We start from the raw sequence: 24,816 nt of genomic DNA, 5'->3' as shown, positions 1-24,816 counted from the left end.
TGAATATATATTGCATTCTGGGGAGGGTCTGTCCCGGACCAGATCACTGGCTATCCAGAGGCCGGGCCCAGGATGGACATACTCAAAACCGTAGTGGTATAGGGGCATGTTAAAAGTGTACTCTTTCTCTGACGAGGAGGGTGGGTTTGTGGGGGGTTTTTAGTTTTTTTTAGAATTTGTACATTTTAGACTGGCAAAAGGCATAGATATTTTTATAGTTAAAAGTTACGGAAGATGATATTTGTCTTTCAGTTACAGCAGCCAGTATTAGATATTATTGTGTCCAGTTTTCTGAAAACAAATTGTATACATCAAATACACCTGATGCATTTAAGTTTACCATCAACAGCTTTTCTGTTCATGATATGCATTATTTTATAAACCTTTTAAGCACTGCCTAATGTGATTATATTCTATAAAACAGAATTAATTGTTTTCTGTGTATATTTAATTGTTATTGGTATAATATTGTATTGTTGATTTTTACAGCTTACAGGCAGTAAGAAATTTAGTATATTCAGTCCAGATTAGTTTAATTATTATAATAAGTGTTATTCATACTACAGGACGTCAGTAATGGCATATCAAAACAATAATTTTTAAAAGGATAACCGTAAATCAAATTATTATTATTATTATTATTTTTTTTTTTTTTTCAAACACACACCTTAAAACATTTCATGAACAGCCATTGGTATCTGCATTCAGAATAATGAATGTATATAAATTTTATAAATTTAGAAAATGATTTAAATATATTATTATTTTAATTCTTAAGATTATGTTGTAGAAATAGTTTTTAAAAAAGATAATTAAAATTTTAAAAACCTAACAATCAGTGTGTTAATTAAATAGGTCTATTTTATTCTAATACATGTATGCCTTTAATTTTTAAAACAGAAAAATTATTGTTTTAAATGCAAACGTGTGTGCCGTTTGTTGTGTCCTGTAGTATACAATATTTTTGCTTGATTCAGTGGAGAACTTTATTCTTTCATTTTCAATGGATTACCAAAAGTAAAACTCATCAGAGTTCCAGATTATAGGTGTTACTGGTACCCATAAACTGTCCCTGTCCTTGGTCTTTGGTAAAAAGGTCACCGTGACCCCATTGGATGTCAGATATTTGGAATAATTCTGACACATTTTTCAGAGGAAACCAGCTACAAATATAATTTTCTTTTGACAGCAAGGGATATTTTATATGGGCCTTCCCACAAACAGGGCAACATATGCCACAGCTTTTGATATACCAGTGATGAGGCACTATATGGGATGGGGATGGGAAAAAAACGAACTCATCTTATTTACAGTCTTAAGCTTCTGACATACCAGTCATGAGGCACTATATGGGATGGGGAAAAAAACAAACTAATCTTATTTACAGTCTTAAGCTTTTGACATACCCGTCATGAGGCACTATATGGGATGGGAAAAAAAAAACTAATCTTATTTACAGTCTTAAGCTTTTGACATACCAGTCATGAGGCACTATATGGGATGGGAAAAAAAAACTAATCTTATTTACAGTCTTAAGACCCAGGGCCCATATTATTGAAGCCATATTAGCACTATGAAATTGTAAAACCATCATAGGGTGTGACGTCACTATGGTGTGTGCTATAGTGACATAGCCTACGATGGTTTTATGATTTCGTAGCGCTAAGATAGCTTCAAAAAGTGGGAAGTGGAATGTGGTGACTAGTTCACTAACGGAGAGTATACCTGAAGTGTGAGATTTTTTTTCATATCCCATCCATTATTGCGTGACATACTTCAAAGGCTGTGGTATGTATTATTCTGTCTGTGCATTTAAAAGATTCCTTGCTGTTTTCTCGTAAGAGTAGTTTAATTGGCAGCAGCAGATTTTCTCAGATTCTTTGAACAAAGTGTCAAAATAACCATGTGTTAGATGCCAAGCAGTCATAGTTTAAAATGTGCTGTGGTGTTCATAGCAAGATATCCAGTTTAATAGACAAATATATCTGTTAAATAACATTTGCATAATATTGGTATTTCGTTTTGTGTATTTATAAGACAATACAAAAACAAATAGATTGGTAAATAAAATTGATTAACAGAATATATGATTGGATTGGATAACATATTAACGTGCTTATATCCAATTAAGGTTCAAGCATATCTCTCCTGGGCACAATCTCTGACTTCGCCAGTGACTGGGTCCGGGACAGAAGGGGAGTGGGGGTACGTAAAAGAATATAAAAAAACTAACAAAAAGAATCAACTTAATTACAAAAGTAATTGGCAAGTTTTTGTAATAGCTCTTTAGATGAAAGGTCACCTGGATGTCACATCCTGTGTGGTTTTGTCAGATCTTTGGTTTTGTTGGATCTTAATGTACCAGTGCATACATTGTATATTAAACGTTGACTTGAATCAGTTTGGAATCCTTAGTACAATTTTTTTTTAAACAGCATACAGCTTTAGGTTAGAGTCCAGCTTTATGACCTTCAGGCCCAGAATATGCACTTTAATGTAATCAGGAATAAATATTAGTCCGATCATACATTATAAAACATTTCATATGGCTTCTTTTAAAAAAATATATATAATATTGTGTACATGTGTTGTGTCGGTTTTTAATCACATGCTAAGGCAATTTATCCAATTTATTCAGTCATATAGTTTAATTTCCTATATTTATTGTCAACATGTTTACATCTTTTATTTAATAAATGTATTTTGAAAAGGATTTTTGGTTTATTTATTATTGTTATGTTTTTGTGTAAAATCCAGCCATAACTGATACATAGTTTTTCAAGAGATTTTCAAATCTTACTCATTTCATGTCAAATATTACTTACTAACTTTTAGACCTGTTGCATATTATTATTGTAAATCGAGCTACATGGGGTTTGAAGTGGGGTCGCTGGACACTGGATGAGGCAGGCTGACATGAATATATAGTCTGTCTGTATTAGAAGGGAACCAATAAATTGGCATGTAATTAATAATGTTAAAACTCTCATTAAAAACAAAAAACAAAAAAACATATTAACTTTTAAACTCATACAAACTCTTATATGGGTAATATTTTTTACTAAATATTATCAATGTAAATACATGTACATTGTAAAACAAATTACCATCTAATAGTAGGTTAAATCTTTTTCTTTCGTTTTTTGATATGGGGTGATGGCAATAACTGGAATACATGTAGTACAATAGCCAATGTTATGCAATTTCACATGAATTTCAGCCGTTAGTCAATTTGTCAATCGATTACTATATAGCAGTGTTTGACAAATGTTTGGGAAAGTCACTAGACCTCACTGAAGCTGTGACTAGTGCCCTATGTATTATAGTAATAACACAGCTGATAATTTCCTCTAGCCCAGACTAAAACATTTACTAACCAGAACCGAGGGCTAATGGGTTTGTTGAACCCTGACTGCAGTTTGGGTTTATTGGTCTATTTTGTTTGTTCCAGCAATTTGTCATCACCCCTAATATATATAAAAAGATATTTAATCCATACAATTTGATGATAATTTGTTTAAAAGAAATTTTTATTCACACCACTTGATAATTTTTTTTTTTTAATAAAAAATGTTAGGAGAGTTGATATACATGTTGGTTTAAAACTTAATAATATGTGGTTATATTGATTTTAGGATTATTTGCTATGTAATTACATGCCAGTTCATTGGTTCCCTTTTTGACACAAACGGACTACAGTAGATCATGTTACAGGTATTCGCTTTTCCATTTATCTTAAATTTGAAACAGACTTGTCCTTGATTCCACCCTCCCCATCTCGGCCTACATGCAAATATATTTCTCTTCCATATTATTGGTGGGGGGTGTGGGGTGTGTGTATTAATATTTACCCCGGTAAATAAATAAAAATATTTGTTAACATATAGTGTTAAAAAATAGCAACAAGATTTTTGACGAAATGTGCGAGTTTAATAAATGTACAGAACTTCACATACGTTGTTTTTACGTCCTATTTATTGCACAAGTTTATTTTGCACAAGAATACATACCAAGTGGTATTTCTTAAGCAAAATAAACGAGTGCAATAAATAGGAAGGGAAAACAACGTATGTGTAGTTATGTATTTATTACATACCTTCTTTTATGTTTTACATAAAAAAAAATGTAATTTAACGTCATAACAACACTTTCTTAAATCTATGATCAATCCTCCTTTCATGGATTTATTTAACGTTAAGAACTATACTCTGTTTCAAATACGATGTGACGTAATTTGAAAATCGTATAATTATGACGTCAGTAGCAGAAGGTGCCAACTCCAGTAAAAAGAAAAAAGGAAATTCCCCATTTAAAAGTTCCAGCCCAAATCACACATAGTGCGATACAAGATAAATTTATTACACAGCTTGAAAATGTCTTTATCACTATAGTAAGATTGAATAGGTATGTAATAAAAAGAGTTAACCGGAATTCCCTCAAAACGGGACGTTTTTCATGGTCCCTTTTTAAAGATATGTACAGAAGAGAACCTCTCTAAACCGGATACCTCATAAAACCGGACTTTTTACTTGGTCCTGTGGGTGTCCGGTTTAGAGGAATTTCAGTGTATTCAGCTTCATTATTATTATTATAGATTATTTACAATATTTAGGAAGGTGCTTAACCTAACTGCCTTGTACATTAACTCTGGACACGTAGAATTTACTGTATGAAACAGAATGAACACCCTGATTCGGTTTTGCCTTCATCCATCCATCCTATCCCAACCTACCGATGATCTGTTATTTGACCCACTGGCCCCTTTCCCCATTTTCTAACCCCCATCATTTCCACATTTTCTGGTGAACCCTGGTTTCCCATCCTGCAGTTTTTCTTTATTGCATGTCCTTCAGTGTAAGAACCAATATTCTCGACAGAAGTGGAATACATTGTATCTACATGCATGTATAGCTATTATTATATGTAAAAATTATACAACCATGTATATTGAAACAAGACTTTCTGCTGTTACATTATGATGTATTGATTCTGATTGGATGACATTACTAAATCTTGAACTGTATTTTCTTTTGGTAAAATAGCAAAACATGTCATTATGGAATATATCGAGGATATTTCATTTTTTTTGTCAAATATGATTTATATCTCATCGAGTGAAGTTTGCAGTCATATCTCACAAGTTGCGGGCGACGAGTGTGATATGATTGCAAACTTCACGAGATGAGATATAAATCATATTTGACAAAAAACATGAAATTTTCTATTTATTGTCGAGCTGTTATCCAATTAATGTTCAAGCATGCCGACCTGGGTACACACCTCAGCTATCTGGCTGTTTGCCCAGGACGAGTCGCACTTGCATGACGAGTGTGATATGATTGCAAACTTCACGAGATGAGATGTAAATCATATTTGACAAAAAACATGAAATTTTCTATTTATTATGTAACTTTTGGCAATTGACCTTTATTTTTAAAATGCCAGCAGCAAAATAGTTCTGGCTTTCTTACAGTGAAGATAACACTTTCTACAGTGACGATAACACATTTTAGAGTGAAATAGTGAAAAATTTTCAATCTAAAATGTGTTATTGTCATTGAGTGACTCATAACACTTTTATTTCACTGATATTTTAAGATATTTCACTAAATGTTATATAATAAAAGACTCCATCATATGTAGTTATGTGGGATAGAAAAAGTACACCCGAGGTGGTGGAAGTTTCAACTCGGAGCGAGGCTTGTCGAGTCCCAGGGTCAAAATGTTCACCACTGAGTCATGAGGGTGTACTTTTTCTATCCCACATGACCGCATATGATGGGAGTCTTTTTTTTTCTTTTGCTCTCAATAATTTTATAAATAAACCTCTATATGAATTTGTGCTGTTTAATTGTGAAAATTGTTTTAAATTTTTGTGTGAATTTATTGATGTAGAATTAATTTTTTGAAAATTTCATATAAAATTGTTCTGCTAAACTATGCAACTTTATACCATTTGTATTTGAGTGTCAGTAAGTTCACAACTTAAAAAAACTAAAACTTATATGTGACGAGGATATTGTTGGTCATAACAAAAATTACTGTTGCCAGCCTAAGGCACATAGTGGTTATTATTATATAACATTTAGTGAAATATCTTAAAATATCGGTGAAATAAAAATGTTATCACTCACTCAGTGACGATAACACATTTTAGAGTGAAAATTTCACTATTTCACTCTTAAATGTGTTATTGTCACTGTAGAAAGTGTTATCTTCACTGTAAGAAAGCCGGAACTGTTTTGCTGCTAGCATTTTAAAAATAAAGGTAAATTGCCAAAAGTTATATAATAAACAGAAAATTACATGTTTTTTGTCAAATATGATTTATATCTCATCTCATGAAGTTTGCAATCATATCACACTCGTCATGCAAGTGTGACTCATCCTGGGCAAACAGCCAGATAGCTGAGGTGTGTACCCAGGTCAGCATGGTTGAACATTAATTGGATAACAGCTCGACAATAAAGTTTTTGGGTGATCAGAAAAGTTAGCCACCTTAACTGTTAAACTTAAAATATTGTAAAATCACACAGGAATTTTCTAGCAAGATGTCTATCATTACATAAAATTATTTTGCTAAATTAAAATAAAATAGCCAATTGTTTCTCAAATTTGCAGTTGGCAAATTTCTCAAGTGCCTGAGCTAGCCTTGAGGTGAAATGAGTTGTGAAGAACACAAATGCCACCATATAGGTTCCTCCTGTTCATAACAAGGCTTTTTAGATACTTTTCAGATAGAACAGAACAAACTACAATAGCATTTAATAGTGAACACATAATTACCCGGTATGCATTACTTAAAAATGAAAATGTAGCTGGTTTCCTCTCCAAGATTATATGTTAAACCAAATGTTTGACATCCAATAGCTGATGGTTAATAAATCAATGTGCTCTTTACTTAAAAATGTATCATATTACATGTATAATTGTCCTGGATTTCTTTAAAATAACATAATCCTTTACCCTTTTTTTTTCTATTAATTTTATTTTTTTCAGAACAAGTACTGAAAACTGTCAAATCTGAAGAGAGACTGCAGGAAAGTTAATCCACCTTTTCAGAGAAGTTGGATAGAGACCATTCATCATTTAAAATTATAATTAAGGACTGTCGGTCTTTAGTTATGACATCATGACATGACACTAGTGTTTTCATTGATCACTGTTTATAAAGAATCTTTAATGAAAGGCATTTACAAACAACACATAGTTGTATTTACATTTTTAATTTTCATCTACAGTACCAATCTATTGACTTTTAGAAAAATGAAAGCCAAAACCAAAATACCTTAACTTCATTAAATTTATAGTATTAATTTGAAAATTCATGATTTTTATTTATTGACTTGAACACTTCTTAAATAGGTCACGGTCATCTATTTTGGGAGCATGCTGAGTGTATTCTGGTCCTTTTTTATTTCTGTGTTTTTCATACCAGAAATCATCTTTATCTTGTAATAAATTGAGCATAAAGCTTTGATGCATAACTGTGATGTCAATGTGAAGAAGGCTAGTTTGCTTTGATATTCTCTTATAAAATGTATTTACACACACATGCAATCTGATAAATTATTACCCCTGCATTTGTGCCATATACGTGTAATAATTTTTGCCCGCCCCCCACAAATTATAATTATTTGTATTAATTATTTTGCTAGAAAAATGTTTTTCTACGTGAACACTTTTTGTAAGGTAGACATGCTACATGTGTACATTTGGCATCTGCTGGAACTTTTCCAAATGGGCATTATCTAAAAATATTACTTTATTGTCTTGATATTTTAGTGTTAAAAGCTTACTGCTATACAATAAAATAATTAATACATGTTGTTTGACACACATGTTTATTAGAGTTTCTGGATTTTGGGGTCTGATGCAATGCTGTGGAGAGTATTATACCCTCAACCCTCCAACATTTCTGGTAATAAATTAATCCAAATTGTTGTGATGAATAAAGAATTAAGTGTAAGACATCAGCTAAATATTGTAAGTCAACTTTCAATTCATATTAAAATGTCAAGGCCTTCATTGTTATTTATTTATATGTAGAACTTGTGTTGGTAATTTTGCTAAATGTAAATGAAATTCATTGGCCCCAGACCTTTTTTTCCTTTCCTATAATGAGCCCTCATTTCTGATCCACTTCATTTCTTCATGTAATAGTTTCCATATATTTTTAAAACTAAGTCAAAATAAATATGTATTTTTATATGCCTTTTTTTTTTAACAGCCCACATTATACTACTACCACTACTCCTACAAAGTGCTGTAAATGACATTTTGAATGAACCTTCAGAGCATTTGTTCAACCTGACATTTTAACAGGTTTTTCTAAAAGTACAATGTCGAGTTTCCTCTTTAGGAAATGATATATTTCCTTGATAAAAGTGAATATATTGTTGACAGGATATTTTCTTATTGTATTATCTGAAAGATTCAAGAACATTTCCGAAATAAAAACTGAAGAGTGCAAAGATAACATGCTCACATCCTGACAGCTTGATGCTTACATGCATAACAGCATTATATTCAAATAAGAAACCAATCACTGGAAGCAAACAGCTTTGATTTAATATCTTATTTTCAAAAGTCGTATTATGGAATGAAATTTCACAAAACTATATTTGATTAGTGGACAGACAAAGGGAAAAAATAAAAAGTCATTACATTATTATTTTTCTACGATTAGCAGCTTTAGATAGTTCAACTGAAAAAAAAGTTTCCCTATTAGTAGACTGGTGTGAAGACATTGCTATTTTTGAAGTTACTGTTTGGTATGTATACTGATAGAAAGAAAAAAGGGAAAACTTAGAATTGTAGACCAAATTTAATTTACTACTAGCGTAGTGTAGTGTTGAATTCACTGCCAATAACGTGGTCAACTTTTGACACTATGTTTTGAGGGTTGTGGTTGCATTCACAATTTGCTGTTATTATTTGTGTGGCCTCTTATTTCTTTTTATCAGTATATTTTAAAAGTGTGATTCTTACTTTACTTTTAGTCTTCTGGAAGCATTCACTGGTTGCTAATAGTAATACCTACCCCACACCCTGTCTAAAAAAAAAACCCAAAAAACCCCAATTGTTACTCATTCACAAATGGCAGCAAATAGTTGAAATACATAATATATGAAACAAATATAAAAATTAAGTATTTATTTTTTAAAAGGCTCCAACTCTAAACCTAAGTATTTTATTTCATCAGTGTGTATAACTAAACAGCATTTCATACAAGTCTTGCTACATGTACGTGTTTGTACTATTTTAAAAATAATAAGATCATTTCATACAAGTCTTGCTACATGTATGTGTTTGTACTATTTTTTAAATAATAAGATCATTACAACTTATATTTTAAATGTTAAGAAAGTTAATGGTCTATGAGCAACCTAAATAAACTGAATACTGGTAGCTACAGGGTTTCTAGAATTTTTATAAAATCCACTAGCCATGGGATCAGTGATTCTGAAACTTTCATAGCCACGATTAAAAATTCACTAGCCCTACTTTTATTTAATACAATTCGGGCATGGCAACAGTAGCTATTTACTAGCCCAACATTGAATATCACTTACCGGCCTCGGTGGCGTCGTGGCAGGCCATCGGTCTACAGGCTGGTAGGTACTGGGTTCAGATCCCAGTCGAGGCGTGGGATTTTGAATCTAGATACCGACTCCAAACCCTGAGTGAGTGCTCCACAAGTCTCAATGGGTAGGTGTAAAGCCCAGTTCTCACTTGAACGATTTTTCTTACAACTGCGGTGTGACAAAAAGATTGTACAGCCGTGCGATTCCCGTACGAATTACCTAGGCGGCCGCCGCCGCCGCCGCCCCCCCGCGCGCGCGCAGTCTCACTTGTGCAACTGCCATGTGACTGCCTTTCTGCACCGGGCTCGCATACTCTCGCATGAGATTTGCACAGGTTTCACGACAGTTGCACAGAAGTCTGATGGATGTCGCACGGGAGTTGCAGGGGGTCCGCTGGGAGTCGCACATCTCGGCTCCCTTAAGACTCACGTATGACTCCCGTGCGACCTATCATACTGCCTTGCGACCTATCATACTGCCGTGCGACTGCTGTGCAACCTCTATGCGAACTGTGCGAACCTAGAAACAGCCATACGAAATACACACGACACCCCTACAACATGTGCGAATCATCAACATACTGCTGTGCGACTCCCGCATGCCCTGTACGATTTGGTGGTCGCACGGAATTCGCATAGAAAATCGTTCAAGTGAGAACGGGGTTTTAACCACTTGCACCGACCAGTGATCCATATCTGGTTCAACAAAGGCCATGGTTTGTGCTATCCTGCCTGTGGGATGCGCAAATAAAAGATCCCTTGCTGCTAATCGGAAGAGTAGCCCATGTAGTGGTGACAGCGGGTTTCCTCTCAAAATCTGTGTGGTCCTTAACCATATGTCTGATGCCATAGAACCATAAATAAAATGTGTTGAGTGCGTCGTTGAATAAAACATTTCTTTCTTTCTTTTTTTTTGAATATCACTTGCCATGTGAGTGGGGATACAATAATCTTGAAACCCTGAGGTATTACTACATACCGTAGTTAGATGCTTCTGTAAAATATGAAATTTCATTTATGTAGCCAAACCAAGTTTGCATACCATGTGAATACATGTAGTCATGAGTTCATTATCTACATGACACTGTGTATCTCCAATTAAAACAGTACGTCAATTTGACAAAGGATGGACATGTTTGTTGAAAAACACACCTCACATATCATATGGCTGTTATGCAAATAACATTATGGTAATTGCAGCACATTGTCTAGAGAATGAAAAGAAACCTGCTGCCACCACACAGAGACGACTTACTATTAATAGAAACGACTTTTAGGTTGAACAATACATTGTGAATCCCACAGGGGACAATGTTAACATACTATGTGACTACGTCTCCTCCCCAAAAATACTAAATGAAGAAAGTGGGACCTGTCATGGCTAATTTTATATATAATGGGGTGTTTTATGACACTCCTAATTTCACACATAATGGTAGTACTTATTTTAACAGTTATCCCACACATTTCAAGCACAAGACTACTTGACAGCACACTGTTACATTTGTCACAGTGTGCTATCACAGTAACGTGCCTCATGAACTTTGACCCAGCATGTATATGTGCATTTTCTCATCAACAAGATTCTGATGGTGTATCTACTACAGATTTCATCAGACTCCTACTGGTCCGTCTGTCCCACACATAATTTCCCATAAAGAAATGTTTGCAGTGCATCAAGATATTGAGTTGAAATTTTATATATAACTTTGTCATGAAGAGTTACAGATCAACTTTGACTTTCATGGGTATATGCCCATTTTTGAAAGAGTTATGGCCCTTGAAATTTGATGTGCAAAATTTGTTGTGTCCAGTAGAGGACATGTATTGCTTTAGCAGTATCAGAATGTTTTATATACTGGGGTGGGTTGGAACGGAACCAACAAGCTACATCCAGGTCCCAATGCATTTAGAGAATATTGTTAAAGGGACTGCCATGAGTTTGCAGCCATTGTTAGAAGTTTCAGACAAACAGAACCTTTTTAATGGCTAAAAATACCCGTTAAATAAATTTTCTTAGATTATACGGTGTCTGTATATTGAATGTGCTTCTCATCATCATAATGCTTGTAGTAGTAGAAGCATATTCAACAAATTTTCTCCTTTTTTTTCTCAATATATTTTCTGGATAACCCTCGATGAACTTTGCTTGCCAATCTAGACCCCAGACCTCTCAAGTCTCACAGCTTTTGCTGTGGGACTAATGGTTTTCCGCTAAATCTCGCATCTCACGATTTTTTTTAAATCTCACTTTTTTCTTCTTCGAAAATCTCACGGTTTTTCTCTTGTGTTAAAAATCCATTGTAGTTGAAACAATTTCTGTTCTTGCTCAGTTGAGTTCTCGGCCAATCTGGCCAGAAATAACAAACACACAACAATCCATATTTAGAAGATCAATGCCAAATAAGGTTATCACTACCAGTCTCTTGCATTCTCGTTGAGTTTGCACACGTGACGTAGAAGTGAAAATTCCCTGATGTCGCCTGTCAAATAGTTTTCTACACAAAAAACCCAACCACTTTATTTTACTTAACACTTTTAACAGGTTTTTACTGAAATCTCCCAGATTTGGGGCTTCAGTGTTCAGGTTTACAGTGCCTCGAGGTTGATAGGTCTGAGACCCCCATCTGCTAAATTTCCTGTACACAAGCCTGAGTAGCCCTTACTGGATTTTACCTCCAATAATTTCATATGGAGGGGGAAAAAAACAAAAGTTAAAAAACCAACCTAATATGAATATTACAATAATGAGACACATTGAAATTGCAGACATTGATATACAAGAAAATGTATTTAGTAAATAATTTTAGTTTGCTAGAAAGGATCTGTTAGTTGGAAAGATTTTTCATTGGCAGAAGACTATTCAATATGCTAATTTGGTCCATCATTCCTGTATATTTTGTCATGTAATATTATTATGCATATTGTAATGTCTTTGTAATGATGTATGTGGTAAAATTAAATTTTTATTTACTTTTCAGGTGTGTATATTCAAAGCTTTTGATATTGTATTATAATAAAATCATTCATTTCCAATGTGTTGTAATTTGTTAATTTTTAAAAATTCCTAATGCTGGGGGAAAATGAGATGGAAATGAATGATTGTTTAATAATGAATGAATGAATGAATGAATGAATGACACCCCAGCACACAAAACACGTGCGTTAAACAAATGTTAAGGTAAATAATTTTTAATGACACTAGCCTATTTTAGCCTATGACTATTTCAAAGGTTTGTTTTGTTTAATGACACCACTAGAGCACATTTTTCATCAGCAGCTAGAAATCTTTTTATATACACACTTCCACAGACAGAACTGTGCATACCATGTCCTTTGATATACCAGTCACTGAGCACTGGTTAGGATGAGAAAACCATGGCTAGCATATAGTTATTTCATGATTTAGATTGAGAGAGAGAGGAAAGCCACTTTCACCACACAGGCTACTCCTATTGAAAGAGAAGCAAGTTATCTTTTAAATGTACTTTCAACTAGGCAGGAGAGGAAGGAAGGAAATGTTTTATTTAACGATGCACTTAACACATTTTATTTACGGTTATATGGCGTCTGACATATGGTTAAGGACCACACGGGTATTGAGAGAGGAAACCTGCTGTTGCCACTTCATAGGCTACTCTTTTCATTTAGCAGCAAGGAATCGTTTATATGTACCATCCCACAGATAGGATAGTACATACCACGGCCTTTGTTACACCAGTTGTGGAAGGGGCGGGACGTAGCCCAGTGGTAAAGTGTTCGCTTGATGCGCGGTCGGTCTCGGATCGATCCCCATCGGTGGACCCATTGGCTATTTCTCGTTCCAGCCAGTGCTTTACAACTGGTGTAACAAAGGCTGTGGTATGTACTATCCTGCTTGTGGGATGGTGCATATAAAACATCCCTTGCTGCTAATCGAAAAGAGTAGCCCATTAAGTGGCGACAGTGGGTTTCCTCTCTCAATATCTGTGTGGTCCTTAACCATATGTCTGATGCCATATAACTGTAAATAAAATGTGTTGAGTGCGTCGTTAAATAAAAAAATTCCTTCCTTCCAGTTGTGGAGCACTGGCTGGAAGAAGAAATAGCCCAATGGGTCCACTGACGGGGATGGGTCCACTGATGGGGATCGATCCCAGACTGACCACACATCAAGTGAACGCTTTACCACTGGGCTACGTCCCGCCCCTAGGCAGGAGAGTACCATGGTCTAAGGTTAACCTGTCGAGACAATCGGTGGGCCCATTGGGCTATTTCTCGTTCCAGCCAGTGCACCATGACTGGTATATATCAAAGGCTATGGTATATGCTATCCTGTCGGTGGGATGGTGCATATAAAAGATCCCTTGCTGCTAATCGAAAAGAGTAACCCATGAAGTGGCGACAGCGGCTTTCCTCTCTCAATGTGTGTGTGATCCTTAACCACATGTCTGACACCATACAACCGTAAATAAAATGTGTTGAGTGCATTGTTAAATAAAACATTTTCTTCCCACCCCTTTGAGTGATTGATCCTGGAACCCTTTGCACCTGACAAAGGATCTACCACACAACTACATGGATCTCCAGCCCCATAACCGAGAAGAACAAAGTAAAGTTTGTTTTGTTTAAGGAGACCACTAGAGCACATTCATGTATTCATCATCAGCTATTGGACATCAAACATTTGGTAATTTTTACAGTCTTAGAAAGGAAACCTTCTACATTTTTCTATTAGTTGCATAAAAGGACCGTTTATATGCACCATCCCACAGACAAGATAGCACATACCAGCCTTTGACATACCAGTTGTGGTGCACTGACAGGAACGAGAAATTGTCCAATAGGCCCACCGACGGTGATCGATCCTGGGGGAAAAAAAGAGAGAAGAAACTGATGTACATTAAAAGCTAAAAGTTAAAATTTGTTTTTGTTTCACACCACTACTAAGCACACTGATTAATCATCTACTGTTGGAAGTCATATATTTTGTCATTCTAACACATACATATACATGTAGTCTTTTTGAGGAAGCCCACTACATTATTGAATTAGTAGCAAGGGATCTTTTTATACATTTTCTCAGACAGGACAGTACATACCATACCCTTTGATATACCAGCCTTAGGGAACAGGTTGGGATGGGCAAAACAAAATAAGCTCACCGAGGCGCAATCCTCCAACCTAAGCAGATGAGATAAATGATTTACCAACCAAGCTTAGAAATCACCCCCTAGCCCCACCATTAAAAGGTAATTAAATAATAAAAAAAGTTAAGTTTGTTTCGTTTAACAACACCACAAGAGCACATTGATTTATTTATCCTACTGAATGTCAAACATTTAGTAATGTTTACATGGTCTTGGAGGAAACCTGGTACATTTTTCCATTAGTAGCAAGGGTTCTTTTATATGCACCATTCCACAGACAGGATAGCACATACCACAGCATTTGATATATCAGTCGTGGTGCACTGGCTGGAAAGAGAAATAGCTAAATAGGCCCATCCGGGCTAGTGATTTTTTAATCATGGCTAGTAAAAAATATTAATCCCCGATCCAATGGCTAGTGGATTTTTATGACAATTCTAAAAGCTCTGGTTATTGATTAGCAGAAAAGGTACCAGTAATTCAAATGCATTTTTCGACAAACAGAATCACATACTTTGAAAAGGTTTGTTATTTAACGACACCACTAGAGCACATTCATTTATCAATCATAGGCTATTGGACGTCAAACATTTGGTAATGTTTTAAGTCTTAGAGAAAAGAAACCCGGCTATATGTTTCCATTAGTAACAAGAGATCTCTTATATGGACTTTTCCAGACAAGATAGCACATACCACAGGCTTTGATATACCAGTTACGGTGCACAGGTTAGGACAGGGGGAAAACCCAATCAATCAATGAGTCATAGGTGAATTGATCCTACAATGCAAGCACTCTATCAACGGAGCTAGATCATGCACTGGTGACCCTGAAAACACTCTGAAATGCAAGTTGTTCATGGAAAAATACCCCCCCCCCCCCCCCCCACACTCCCTGGATTAATAGACTCCATCATATGTGGTCATGTGGGATAGAAAAGGTACACCTGAGGTGGTGGAAATTATGTCCCGAGACGAGGCTTGCCATTAGTAGCAAGGTATCTTGTGTGTGTTCAGATACAGGACAGCACATACCACGGCCTTTGATATACCAGTTGTGATGGACTGGTTGGGAAAGGAAAAAACCCAATCAGTGAATCAACTGAGGTAATGTGATACTTCGACCCAAGCACCTCATGTGATCGCACTACCGACTGACCTAGATCCTCCAATCTAATTAAAATTAGCTCCACTGGTTTATTACTATTACCTGTGGATCTAACAGTACCCCGTTGGAGCTCATGTCCAGTTGACCTTTCATTCGACCAATCAAAACCTTACTTGCAAAATCATGCCAGTGATTTGAAAAGAATTTGAAAACATTTGGGATTATGCAGAGGGTATACAAAATGATTCAGGTGAATTAGAGGTATGCTGGAAACTAATTTAAATATAAAATTGTATATAAAATTAGTTTCAAGAAAAGAAAAAAAAAATGTGATGGTATAGCCATAAAATCCGTTTATACTCATATACAATCCAGAATTTATTAATGCACTTTCCCCCTGGTTTTTAATTTTGAAACAGACCAACAAGTTTGCCTATTGCATAAATAGTCTCGCCCAATATTTTTTTTGAATTTGTATGCTCCTGAATAACACTATAAAAAGTGAAGTGTAATTGGTCAATATTTAAATTGTTATTTATAGATGAAATGTCACCTCGACATGGGAGTCCACGCAATGCTGTTATATCTACTGGTAGACCAATAGAGCTAATTTTAATCAGATTGTAGATCCTCCTACCCACCAAAAACGTCAAATACTGGCACAACTACATAAATTATGTAAAGTTTTATTTCACTTAAATGCTAAAGATTTTGACATCTTCTTCTCAATGGAGTCACGATAGAACTTGAATATTTTTTCCGAAGCACTACGCCCCACCGACAGACATGTTTTGAACTGTTCACTAGAGCAGCTGCCTTCCATAGACACAGACACAATCTCCTTCTTCTTACTCTCAAACACGAATGTCACGTAAGTGCTGCAGTCTTTTTCCTGCTTGTCATTTGGATCAACAATAACGCCGCCTTCGCCGTCGATTCCAACACAGACCGCGGCCACCATACAACCCATGCTGATACTGCAGTCAAGGAGACACAGACAGGCAGCGTTTATACAGCACGACAAAAGGGAGCCCGAATTCTGCAGCTCTTGAATGGTAATGTTAATGGCTGTCCGTGGATGGAGCGACGCCAGTATGGCGGTCTGACAAGTATTGCGGATGATTCTCTCGTTGAATTTTTCTGCACAGCTGGGTAATCCGGATTTCTGTTTGTAGACCACTTCGACATACGACTTGTCGATGAGTTCTTTCGCTATCTTCACTTCGGTGGGTCCGTACACTGCTGCAGTGACGCTTGTGTCACCTTGTGTTAATGTGGCACTTCCATCCGGTCTTGACAGACATCCAAGGTCGCAGGTCAGAGGTCGAAGTTCACCCATTTATGCAATGCAGTCTAGTCTGAAAGAAAAAACAGCACTTGTGTAATTCGGTAATTTTGAAGAAAAAACAAAAGTTCGAGAATGAATAAATGGTTTAGAAGGGACCGTCTCAAAACTTTTTAGATAATCTGTGCAGAAGAACAATGGATATATCAAGACATTTATGTTCTACAAAACAACCGACATACATTAATACATTATTTAGATTTTTATTCATACCACCCATCACATATCAAAAGGAACATCCCATGCCGTTTGGCATGATGCATTAGTACTACTGATGAAGATAAACAAAACAGAAGCATCCTACTAGATGAACTGTTGTTTCGAATTTCACTTTATAAATAAATTTAAAAAAATTAAAATAATAATAAAAACACAAACTTTTCAACACTTCCATTTTTTACTTTTTATTCGCATGGGTGTTTTACAACCCCTCTCCCTTTTCGTGGGTTATTGATTTCGGGAGAAGTAATGACATTTTTTAGATGGTCCCTAACACTCAAGCACAAAAATACACGCTGTTTATGTTACTTAATTATATAATGGTAGCCTACTGTGGCCAATAACAGCTTGGAATATTTTGTTCAAATACAGTTTGATGTATCCGTAATTGTGGAAAAAAAATTCCTAAAATAATCTTACAGTACCGGTACTTTGAATGGTTGGCATTATGGAAGGATTACAAAAGTGACATCATTTAATTACAGACGTGTGTGCTCAAACAAATTTAATTTTTTTAATGTATTTTCCAGGGCAGCATGTTTCAACCCCTCCCCAGAAACTTTTGTTAACCAAAGTACAGACCCCTCCCCCTGCATAAATTATTGCACAAGAGCAGACCTGTTAGTGACAGTATTCAAATTCACCAACTCATATATTTTGAAAAACAGGCTGTTGCAAATATTCAAATATGGCTGTTGCTGTTTGCATAGCAACCTGGTTACTAAACTGTAACACAACACGATTTGCCAAAGCTTTACTGCATCAGAAAACCTGGCTATGAAAGAAAGAAAGAATGTTTTATTTAACAACGCACTCAACACATTTTATTTATGGTTATATGGCGTCAAACATATGGTTAAGGACCACACAGATAATGGGCTGCTCTTTTCGAGTAGCAGCAAGGGATCTTTTATATGCACCATCCCACAGACAGGTTAGTACATACCATGGCCTTTGATATACCAGTCGTGGTGCACTGGCTGGAACGAGAAATAGCCCAATGGGCCCACAGATGGGAATCGATCCCAGACCGACTGCACAGCGAGCGAGCGCTGTACCACTGGGCTACGTCCCGCCCCTTCCCTGGCTATCAAAGAAAGAAATGTTTTATTTAACGACGCACTCAACACATTTTATTTATGGTTATATGGCGTCAGACATATGGTTAAGGACTACACAGATTTTGAGAGGAAACCTGCTGTCACCACTACATGGGCTACTCTTTCCGATTAGCAGCAAGGGATCTTTTATTTGCGCTTCCCACAGGCAGGATAGCACAAACCATGGCCTTTGTTGAATCAGTTATGGATCACTGGTCGGTGCAAGTTGTTTACACCTACCCATTGAGCCTTGCAGAACACTCACTCAGGGTTTGGAGTTGGTATCTGGATTAAAAATCCCATGCCTTGACTGGGATCCGAACCCAGTACCTACCAGCCTATAGACCGATGGCCTAACCACTATGCCACCAAGGCCGGTCTTACCTGGCTATGAGTGCCAAGGCCAATTATGGAGTAATGTCATGGAATCGCACCCTTACTTTGTAAAGATGGAGTAAGATTTAACCACTTTCAGGGCTATGGTACATGTGAAGTTGGGGGGGGGGGGGGGGGGGGGGGGGGGGGGGGGGGGGGGAGTATATGTCCAAGTGTGGAGCACAAGCACATTTAATTTTTTTTTATATATATACATAGTAATTATAACAAAAATAAATATTTTGGGCTTTAGCATAGCCTGAATTTTATATTGGAAGGTTCCCTTCTCAAACCAGTGCCCACGACTGGTGCTGTCCTGTCTGTTGCAAAGTGCATGTAAACATATCCCTTGCTGCTAATGACAAATGTAGCGGCTTTTCTCTTAAGAGTATATGTCAGAATTCAGTTTCTGCCAGAGGGTATGGAGGGTAAAAGGATACATTTTTAAAAAGATTATAGTTAGAGAACTGTTGAAAATTTGTGAAAGCACACATCCAATTTTAAAAGAGTTTAAATCCAAAACTACTTAGTAGAGGATTTAAGATCTGTTTTGTTTTTATTACATACCATCAAATTATTTTTTTGGCAGCAAACCTGTAATTGTACCAGTCATGTTATTCCAGCAAATACGCTTTGTGATCGTGGAAAAAAAACGTAAGCGCAATTTTACATTGTGTGTGTGTGTGTGTGTGTGGTGGCAGGACATCACACTAGTTGTTATTGACCAACAGGTAAGTGGTTTTGTACCTCAACTCAGGTGTGTGGGGGGGGGGGGGGGGCAAAAACTTGGTTAATAGTTAGTGAATAAAACTTTAAAACTGAATGGTATGCGTCCTTGCATTCGCTTAATTAGGCGACAACAAATGATACTAGTCAGAATTGTAAGTAGAAAGTGTGTGGTTATTTTTATATTCTAAGCAAAAAGCTTTGCACTAACACGATACAATCGCCTCCTACAAAAAAATTAAACAAAAGCCGACTGCATAGCAATAAATGAAATCGTAATAATGTCTTGTCACAATCGGCTATTCTTGTACGAGGCACTCTACTGCATGGGGCATGTTATGTCAATACTTTTCTTAACGTGCACAGCGAGTTGCTTCCCTCTATGTAGCATATTTAAAATGGGGGGGGACTTTTTGACGGTTGTCGTTGGAAGATTTATTTGGTTAATAATGATACAAGTACTTCAATCTGGATTTAGTGAGTACATTAAGTTATAAATTTATGGTTTGTGTGCCCATTTGTTGCATTATTTCGGTTGAGAAATGGTTGAAACATGGTGCCTCAAGTTTTGAATACCAGCTACATATAGGATATGTAACAAGGTTCGGATGTAGAACCACACATTCTCCGTCCTAGTGCACAGGACATGTATGTCAATACTTTTCTTAACATGCACAGAGAATTGCTTCCCTCTATGTAGCATATTTACAATGGTAGGGGACTTTTGATGGTTGTCATTCGAAGATTTATTTTTTAATAATGACACAAGTACTTCAATCGGGATTTAAGGAGTACGGTAGGTTATACTTATAGCCTACATTTTTGGTTGTGTGTCCATTTGTGGAAGGACTTTCCTTTGGCACTATCACTAACCCTAGGCTAGCTCTATTTATTATAAGTAGGCCCTATTTATAATATTCTTTGGCGCTGTCACGTATAAAGAACACTATAAATACTTATTATAAATGGAGTTAGGGTTAGTAACAGTGCCAAAGGAAAGCCCTTCCGGGTATGTAACGAGGTTCGGACGTACAACCACACATTCCACGTCCCTTCGGACTAAGAGGCACTCGTATCGTTTGGCGTCGCCTTTACTTCGGTACATCTATCGTTGATTGCTGATGTATCGGACTACGTTTTTTCCCCCTTTACATTTAATCAAAAATATTAACTTATTATTATAGCATCCGTACTAATAGTGTCCGATGTTCTGACTTCTCATACGGCCAAACTATAGATAATCGATCGTAACACTTGCGAAACCTCCTAATTTAACGTGAACAGTCATAAAATTAACTTTGTCACTGCCACTGGCCCACCTTTGCCTAGTGATTAGGCTACAACATTATAGAAATATAGGTTTTCTTAATAAGATCTGATAAATTACATTCATTATTAAGTAAACGTATAATCATTTTATTTATTTAAATATTCAAATAATTGCAACAATTTTAAAATACATTACATATAAATTAGGAACTATATTTTCTTCTTTCGTGCACTATCCACGTGGGGTTTTCTTTCGTAATGTGAAAATAATATTTTGGATTCTACACGAATGCGGAATAATATTTTAAAATTAATTATATTCTTTATAGAACTCAACTGAATAAATATTTAAAATCATGTTTGTATTTTCAGTTTGTAATACAATATCTCTCTCTCTAGGGCGGGACGTAGCCCCATGGTAAAGCGTCCGCCTGATGTTCGGTCGGTCTAAGATCGAACCCCGTCGGTGGGCTCATTGAACTATTTCTCGTTCCAGCCAGTGCACCATGACTGGTATATCAAAGGCTGCGGTATGTGCTATCCTGTCTGTGGGATGATGCATATAATTAAAAGATCCATTGCTACTGATTGAAAAATGTAGCGGGTTTCTTCTCTAAAGCTGCGATTCCTTTTGTCCGGTTGCGTTTGCGGCTCCGTTTGCGGTGCGGTGCGGTTTAATCAAGCCAGCTTGTTCCAGGTGAGAGTGATTCCACTAGTGCGGTCCGTTTGCGTTTAAATTATCCGAAATCGCATGCGCTTATTTGAATCGCTCCGTGGGGCGATTCATCCGTTTCGCCGTGCGATAATTGTTGACGCCATGATGACTTTCTGCCAAAAGGCTGTATAAACGCATACTTTGCCGTCAAATGGATTCACTCAAAACGTATTGTAAACGCAACCGCAAACGGAGTCGTAAACGGAGCCGCAAACGCCACCGGACAAAAGGAATCTCAGCTTTAAACGTTTTGTCAAAATTACCAAATAGCCGATGATTAATAAATCAATGTGCTCTAGCGGTGTCGTTAAACAAAACAAACTCTCTCTCTTTCTGTCTGTATTCTCACTATTTTATTTTTTATTTTTATAAAAAAATGTTCAGGCTTAGGTGGCGGCGGGATGTTGGGTGGTGGTTTCAGTCGAATTTTGAATATTTTTGGAATCCTAGAAAGTTCACTCTCCAGTCTAAACCCCCCTCAGGTTGTCCCCTGCACACGCACTTGATTTATGCCCCTGTGAATGTTGTTTCTAAAGTCACCGTGTTGTGGATTGGCAATTATTTAATAGTTTTCCAGTTTCTCCAGTAGGTGGTAAAGTGTTTGCTTGATGCGCGGTCGGTCTGGGATCGATTCCTGTCTGTGGACCCACTGGGCTGTTTCTCGTTCTAGCCAGTGCACCACGACTGGTATATCAAAGCCGTTGCATGTGTTATTCTGTCTGTGATATGGTGCATATAAAGTTTGTTTTGTTTAACTACACCACTAGAGCACGTTGATTTATTAATGATCGGCTATTGGATGTGAAACATTTGGCAGTCTTAGAGAGGAAACCCATTACATTTTGCCATTAGTAGCACTGCAAGGGATCTTTTATATGTACCATCCCACAGACAGGATAGCACATACAACGGCCTTTGACATACCAATCGTGGCTGGAACGAGAAATAGTCCAATGGGCTCACCGACGGAGATCGATCCTAAACCGACCGCGCATCAAATGAGCGCTTTACCACCGGGCTACGTCCCGCTCCCTGATGCATAAATAAAAGATCTGTTGCTACTAATGAAAAAATTTAAAGGGTTTCCTCTCTAATACTATATACCGTATTTCCTCTAATAAGCACAGGGCCTCCAATAAGCGCCGGGTCTATAACACTTTGCATCAAAATAAACGCTGGGCCTCTAATAAGCGCCGGGCCTCCAATAAACGAAGGAAAGGAAATGTTTTATTTAATGACGCACTCAACACATTTTATTTACGGTTATATCAAATGCCGGGTAGTTGAAGCCTCTCCCAGTGATGATGAAGATATGGAATCCAGTGGTGACATTGATGTTATGTGAAAATTTAATTAGGTTTAATTAGCTTTTAATTAGGTTTGTTAGTGATGGATAGTTAGGTTTTCATGTTATTGATTTAAGTTACAGTAAACTATTATTTTAAAGTTACTGTTGAGGCCTTTTCCAGCAATGACGTTGACTTTAGGCACTTTACGTGGACAAATAATATTAATTTGTTCATTGTTTTGTTAAAATTTAAAGTTTTGTTACAGTTCGACATTAAAGTTTAAAAATAAATAAAATTGTAAGTTTGTAGTTTTTAGCTTTAATTTCAAAACTTTGTTTGTTCGCCAATAAGCGTAGGATCTGCGACCATTTTGAAATGAGCGCTTAATAGAGTAAATACGGTATTAAAATTACTAAATGTTTGACACCCAAAAGCCAATAATTCATAAATCAATTTGCTCTAGTGCTATCGTTAAACAAAACAAACTGAACCTTTTCTCCAGGAGGCCTGTACATGTATATTTCTTTAAAATGTTAACTTGGTTCTATAAGCATCTACCGGCCTCGGTGGCGTCGTGGCAGGCCATCGGTCTACAGGCTGGTAGGTACTGGATTCGGATCCCAGTCGAGGCATGGGATTTTTAATCCAGATACCGACTCCAAACCCTGAGTGAGTGCTCCGCAAGGCTCAATGGGTAGGTGTAAACCACTTGCACCGACCAGTGATCCATAACTGGTTCAACAAAGGCCATGGTTTGTGCTATCCTGCCTGTGGGAAGCGCAAATAAAAGATCCCTTGCTGCCAATCGGAAGAGTAGCCCATGTAGTGGCGACAGCGGGTTTCCTCTCAAAATCTGTGTGGTCCTGAACCATATGTCTGGACGCCATATAACCGTAAATAAAATGTGTTGAGTGCGTCGTTAAATAAAACACTTCTTTCTATAAGCATCTGTGATGTATTTATCGTAGATTTCGTTTAGAAATGTGATAAAGTTATGTTGATAGTTCGATGCTATGTTGGTAATTTTGGTCATTATTCAGTGGTCTTTTGGTCCATTCAACTTTTTGTGTGAGCCCTGTGGAAATCTTCAGCAAATGAATTGGTTGGTGGTGCTGAAACTGGTGATATTAACAACAGCTTCGATTGTCTGACCATGACGCTTCATTTTTGTTATTTTTCTTTATTTAATTTTTGCTTATAACATTACAATAGTTGTATATCTATTAACAATACCCCACCCCCGCCAAAGAAACTCACCCCCCACCAACCCCCCCCCCCCCCCCCAAAAAAACCCCCCAAGGAAACAAAACAAAACAAACAACAATCGAACAAAACACAGTGCATCCTACTAGGCCTAGGAAGCTACTCGAATTGCTAAACTAGACTATTTAAAGTTAATTTCTGGCTATTGGATATCAAACATTTGGTAATTTAATTAAAGGTAACCCGCTACATTGTCCCCAAGGTATATCAAAGGACGTGTGTGTCAATTCGTTTGCATGCATATATTGCAGTAGTATAGTACTGTGTATATATATATATATATATACATGTATTTAAAAATAAAAATGCTAAATCTGTCGTTAAATAAAGTTTTCATTATTAGGGATCTTTTATATGCAGTTTCCCCAAAAACATGACAGCACATACCACGGCCTTTGTTATACCAGTCATGGTGCACTGGTTGGGACAGAAAAAACCCATTTGGAGAATGGATCCTCTGAGGAGGTTAGATCATACGGCGCGAACACCTCAGGTGAGTTAATAACGACTGAGCTAGATCCCGCCCCTAGCCTATTCCTAGGACAAGTTACAAATTTAAAAAAAGAAGTATTTTTCAATTTTCAGTTAATCTGTATAGTATAAACGTGCGTGTACGTGTTTGTAAATTATACTACAATATCTAAAAATAATTACCTTAATTTGGAACAGTCCAATGTCGTAAATGGTAACTAGAT

General features: G+C 36.6%; 2 protein-coding genes across 5 annotated transcripts in view; one reads left to right on the top strand and one right to left on the bottom strand.

Moving 5' to 3' along the window:
* LOC121379304 (rho GTPase-activating protein 44-like) overlaps window positions 1-9,541 on the top strand; it is a 99,116-nt gene extending 89,575 nt beyond the window's left edge. The window contains exon 19 of the mRNA XM_041507854.1: window positions 7,000-9,541. Within this exon, the coding sequence (XP_041363788.1) occupies window positions 7,000-7,049 (50 nt within the window). The 3' untranslated portion in view covers window positions 7,050-9,541. The remainder of the gene's footprint in view (window positions 1-6,999) is intronic.
* A 6,953-nt stretch (window positions 9,542-16,494) lies between these two features.
* On the bottom strand, window positions 16,495-21,109 carry LOC121378981 (exosome complex component RRP46-like). Of its 4 annotated transcripts, none has more exons than XM_041507408.1 (2): window positions 21,051-21,109; window positions 16,495-17,178 (listed from the first exon to the last, which is right to left on the bottom strand). In XM_041507408.1, exon 2 carries the CDS (start codon window positions 17,157-17,159, stop codon window positions 16,512-16,514), a length of 648 nt encoding a protein of 215 aa, XP_041363342.1. In that variant the 5' UTR covers window positions 17,160-17,178; window positions 21,051-21,109; the 3' UTR covers window positions 16,495-16,511. The 4 variants fall into 4 exon arrangements, with proteins under 4 accessions (XP_041363342.1, XP_041363339.1, XP_041363343.1 ...); XM_041507405.1 differs by lacking the exon at window positions 21,051-21,109 and adding an exon at window positions 20,779-20,935; XM_041507409.1 differs by lacking the exon at window positions 21,051-21,109 and adding an exon at window positions 20,758-20,902.
* Window positions 21,110-24,816: the final 3,707 nt, after the last annotated feature.

This window comes from Gigantopelta aegis, chromosome 8 (genome assembly GCF_016097555.1).
Source record: "Gigantopelta aegis isolate Gae_Host chromosome 8, Gae_host_genome, whole genome shotgun sequence".
NCBI classification, from domain to species: domain Eukaryota; kingdom Metazoa; phylum Mollusca; class Gastropoda; order Neomphalida; family Peltospiridae; genus Gigantopelta; species Gigantopelta aegis.
This window is presented reverse-complemented; position numbering and strand designations above follow the sequence as displayed.

Bases quoted from the DNA above. Each gene is read 5' to 3' on its own strand.
- LOC121378981 (XM_041507408.1), bottom strand. From the start codon at position 17,159: ATGGGTGAACTTCGACCTCTGACCTGCGACCTTGGATGTCTGTCAAGA.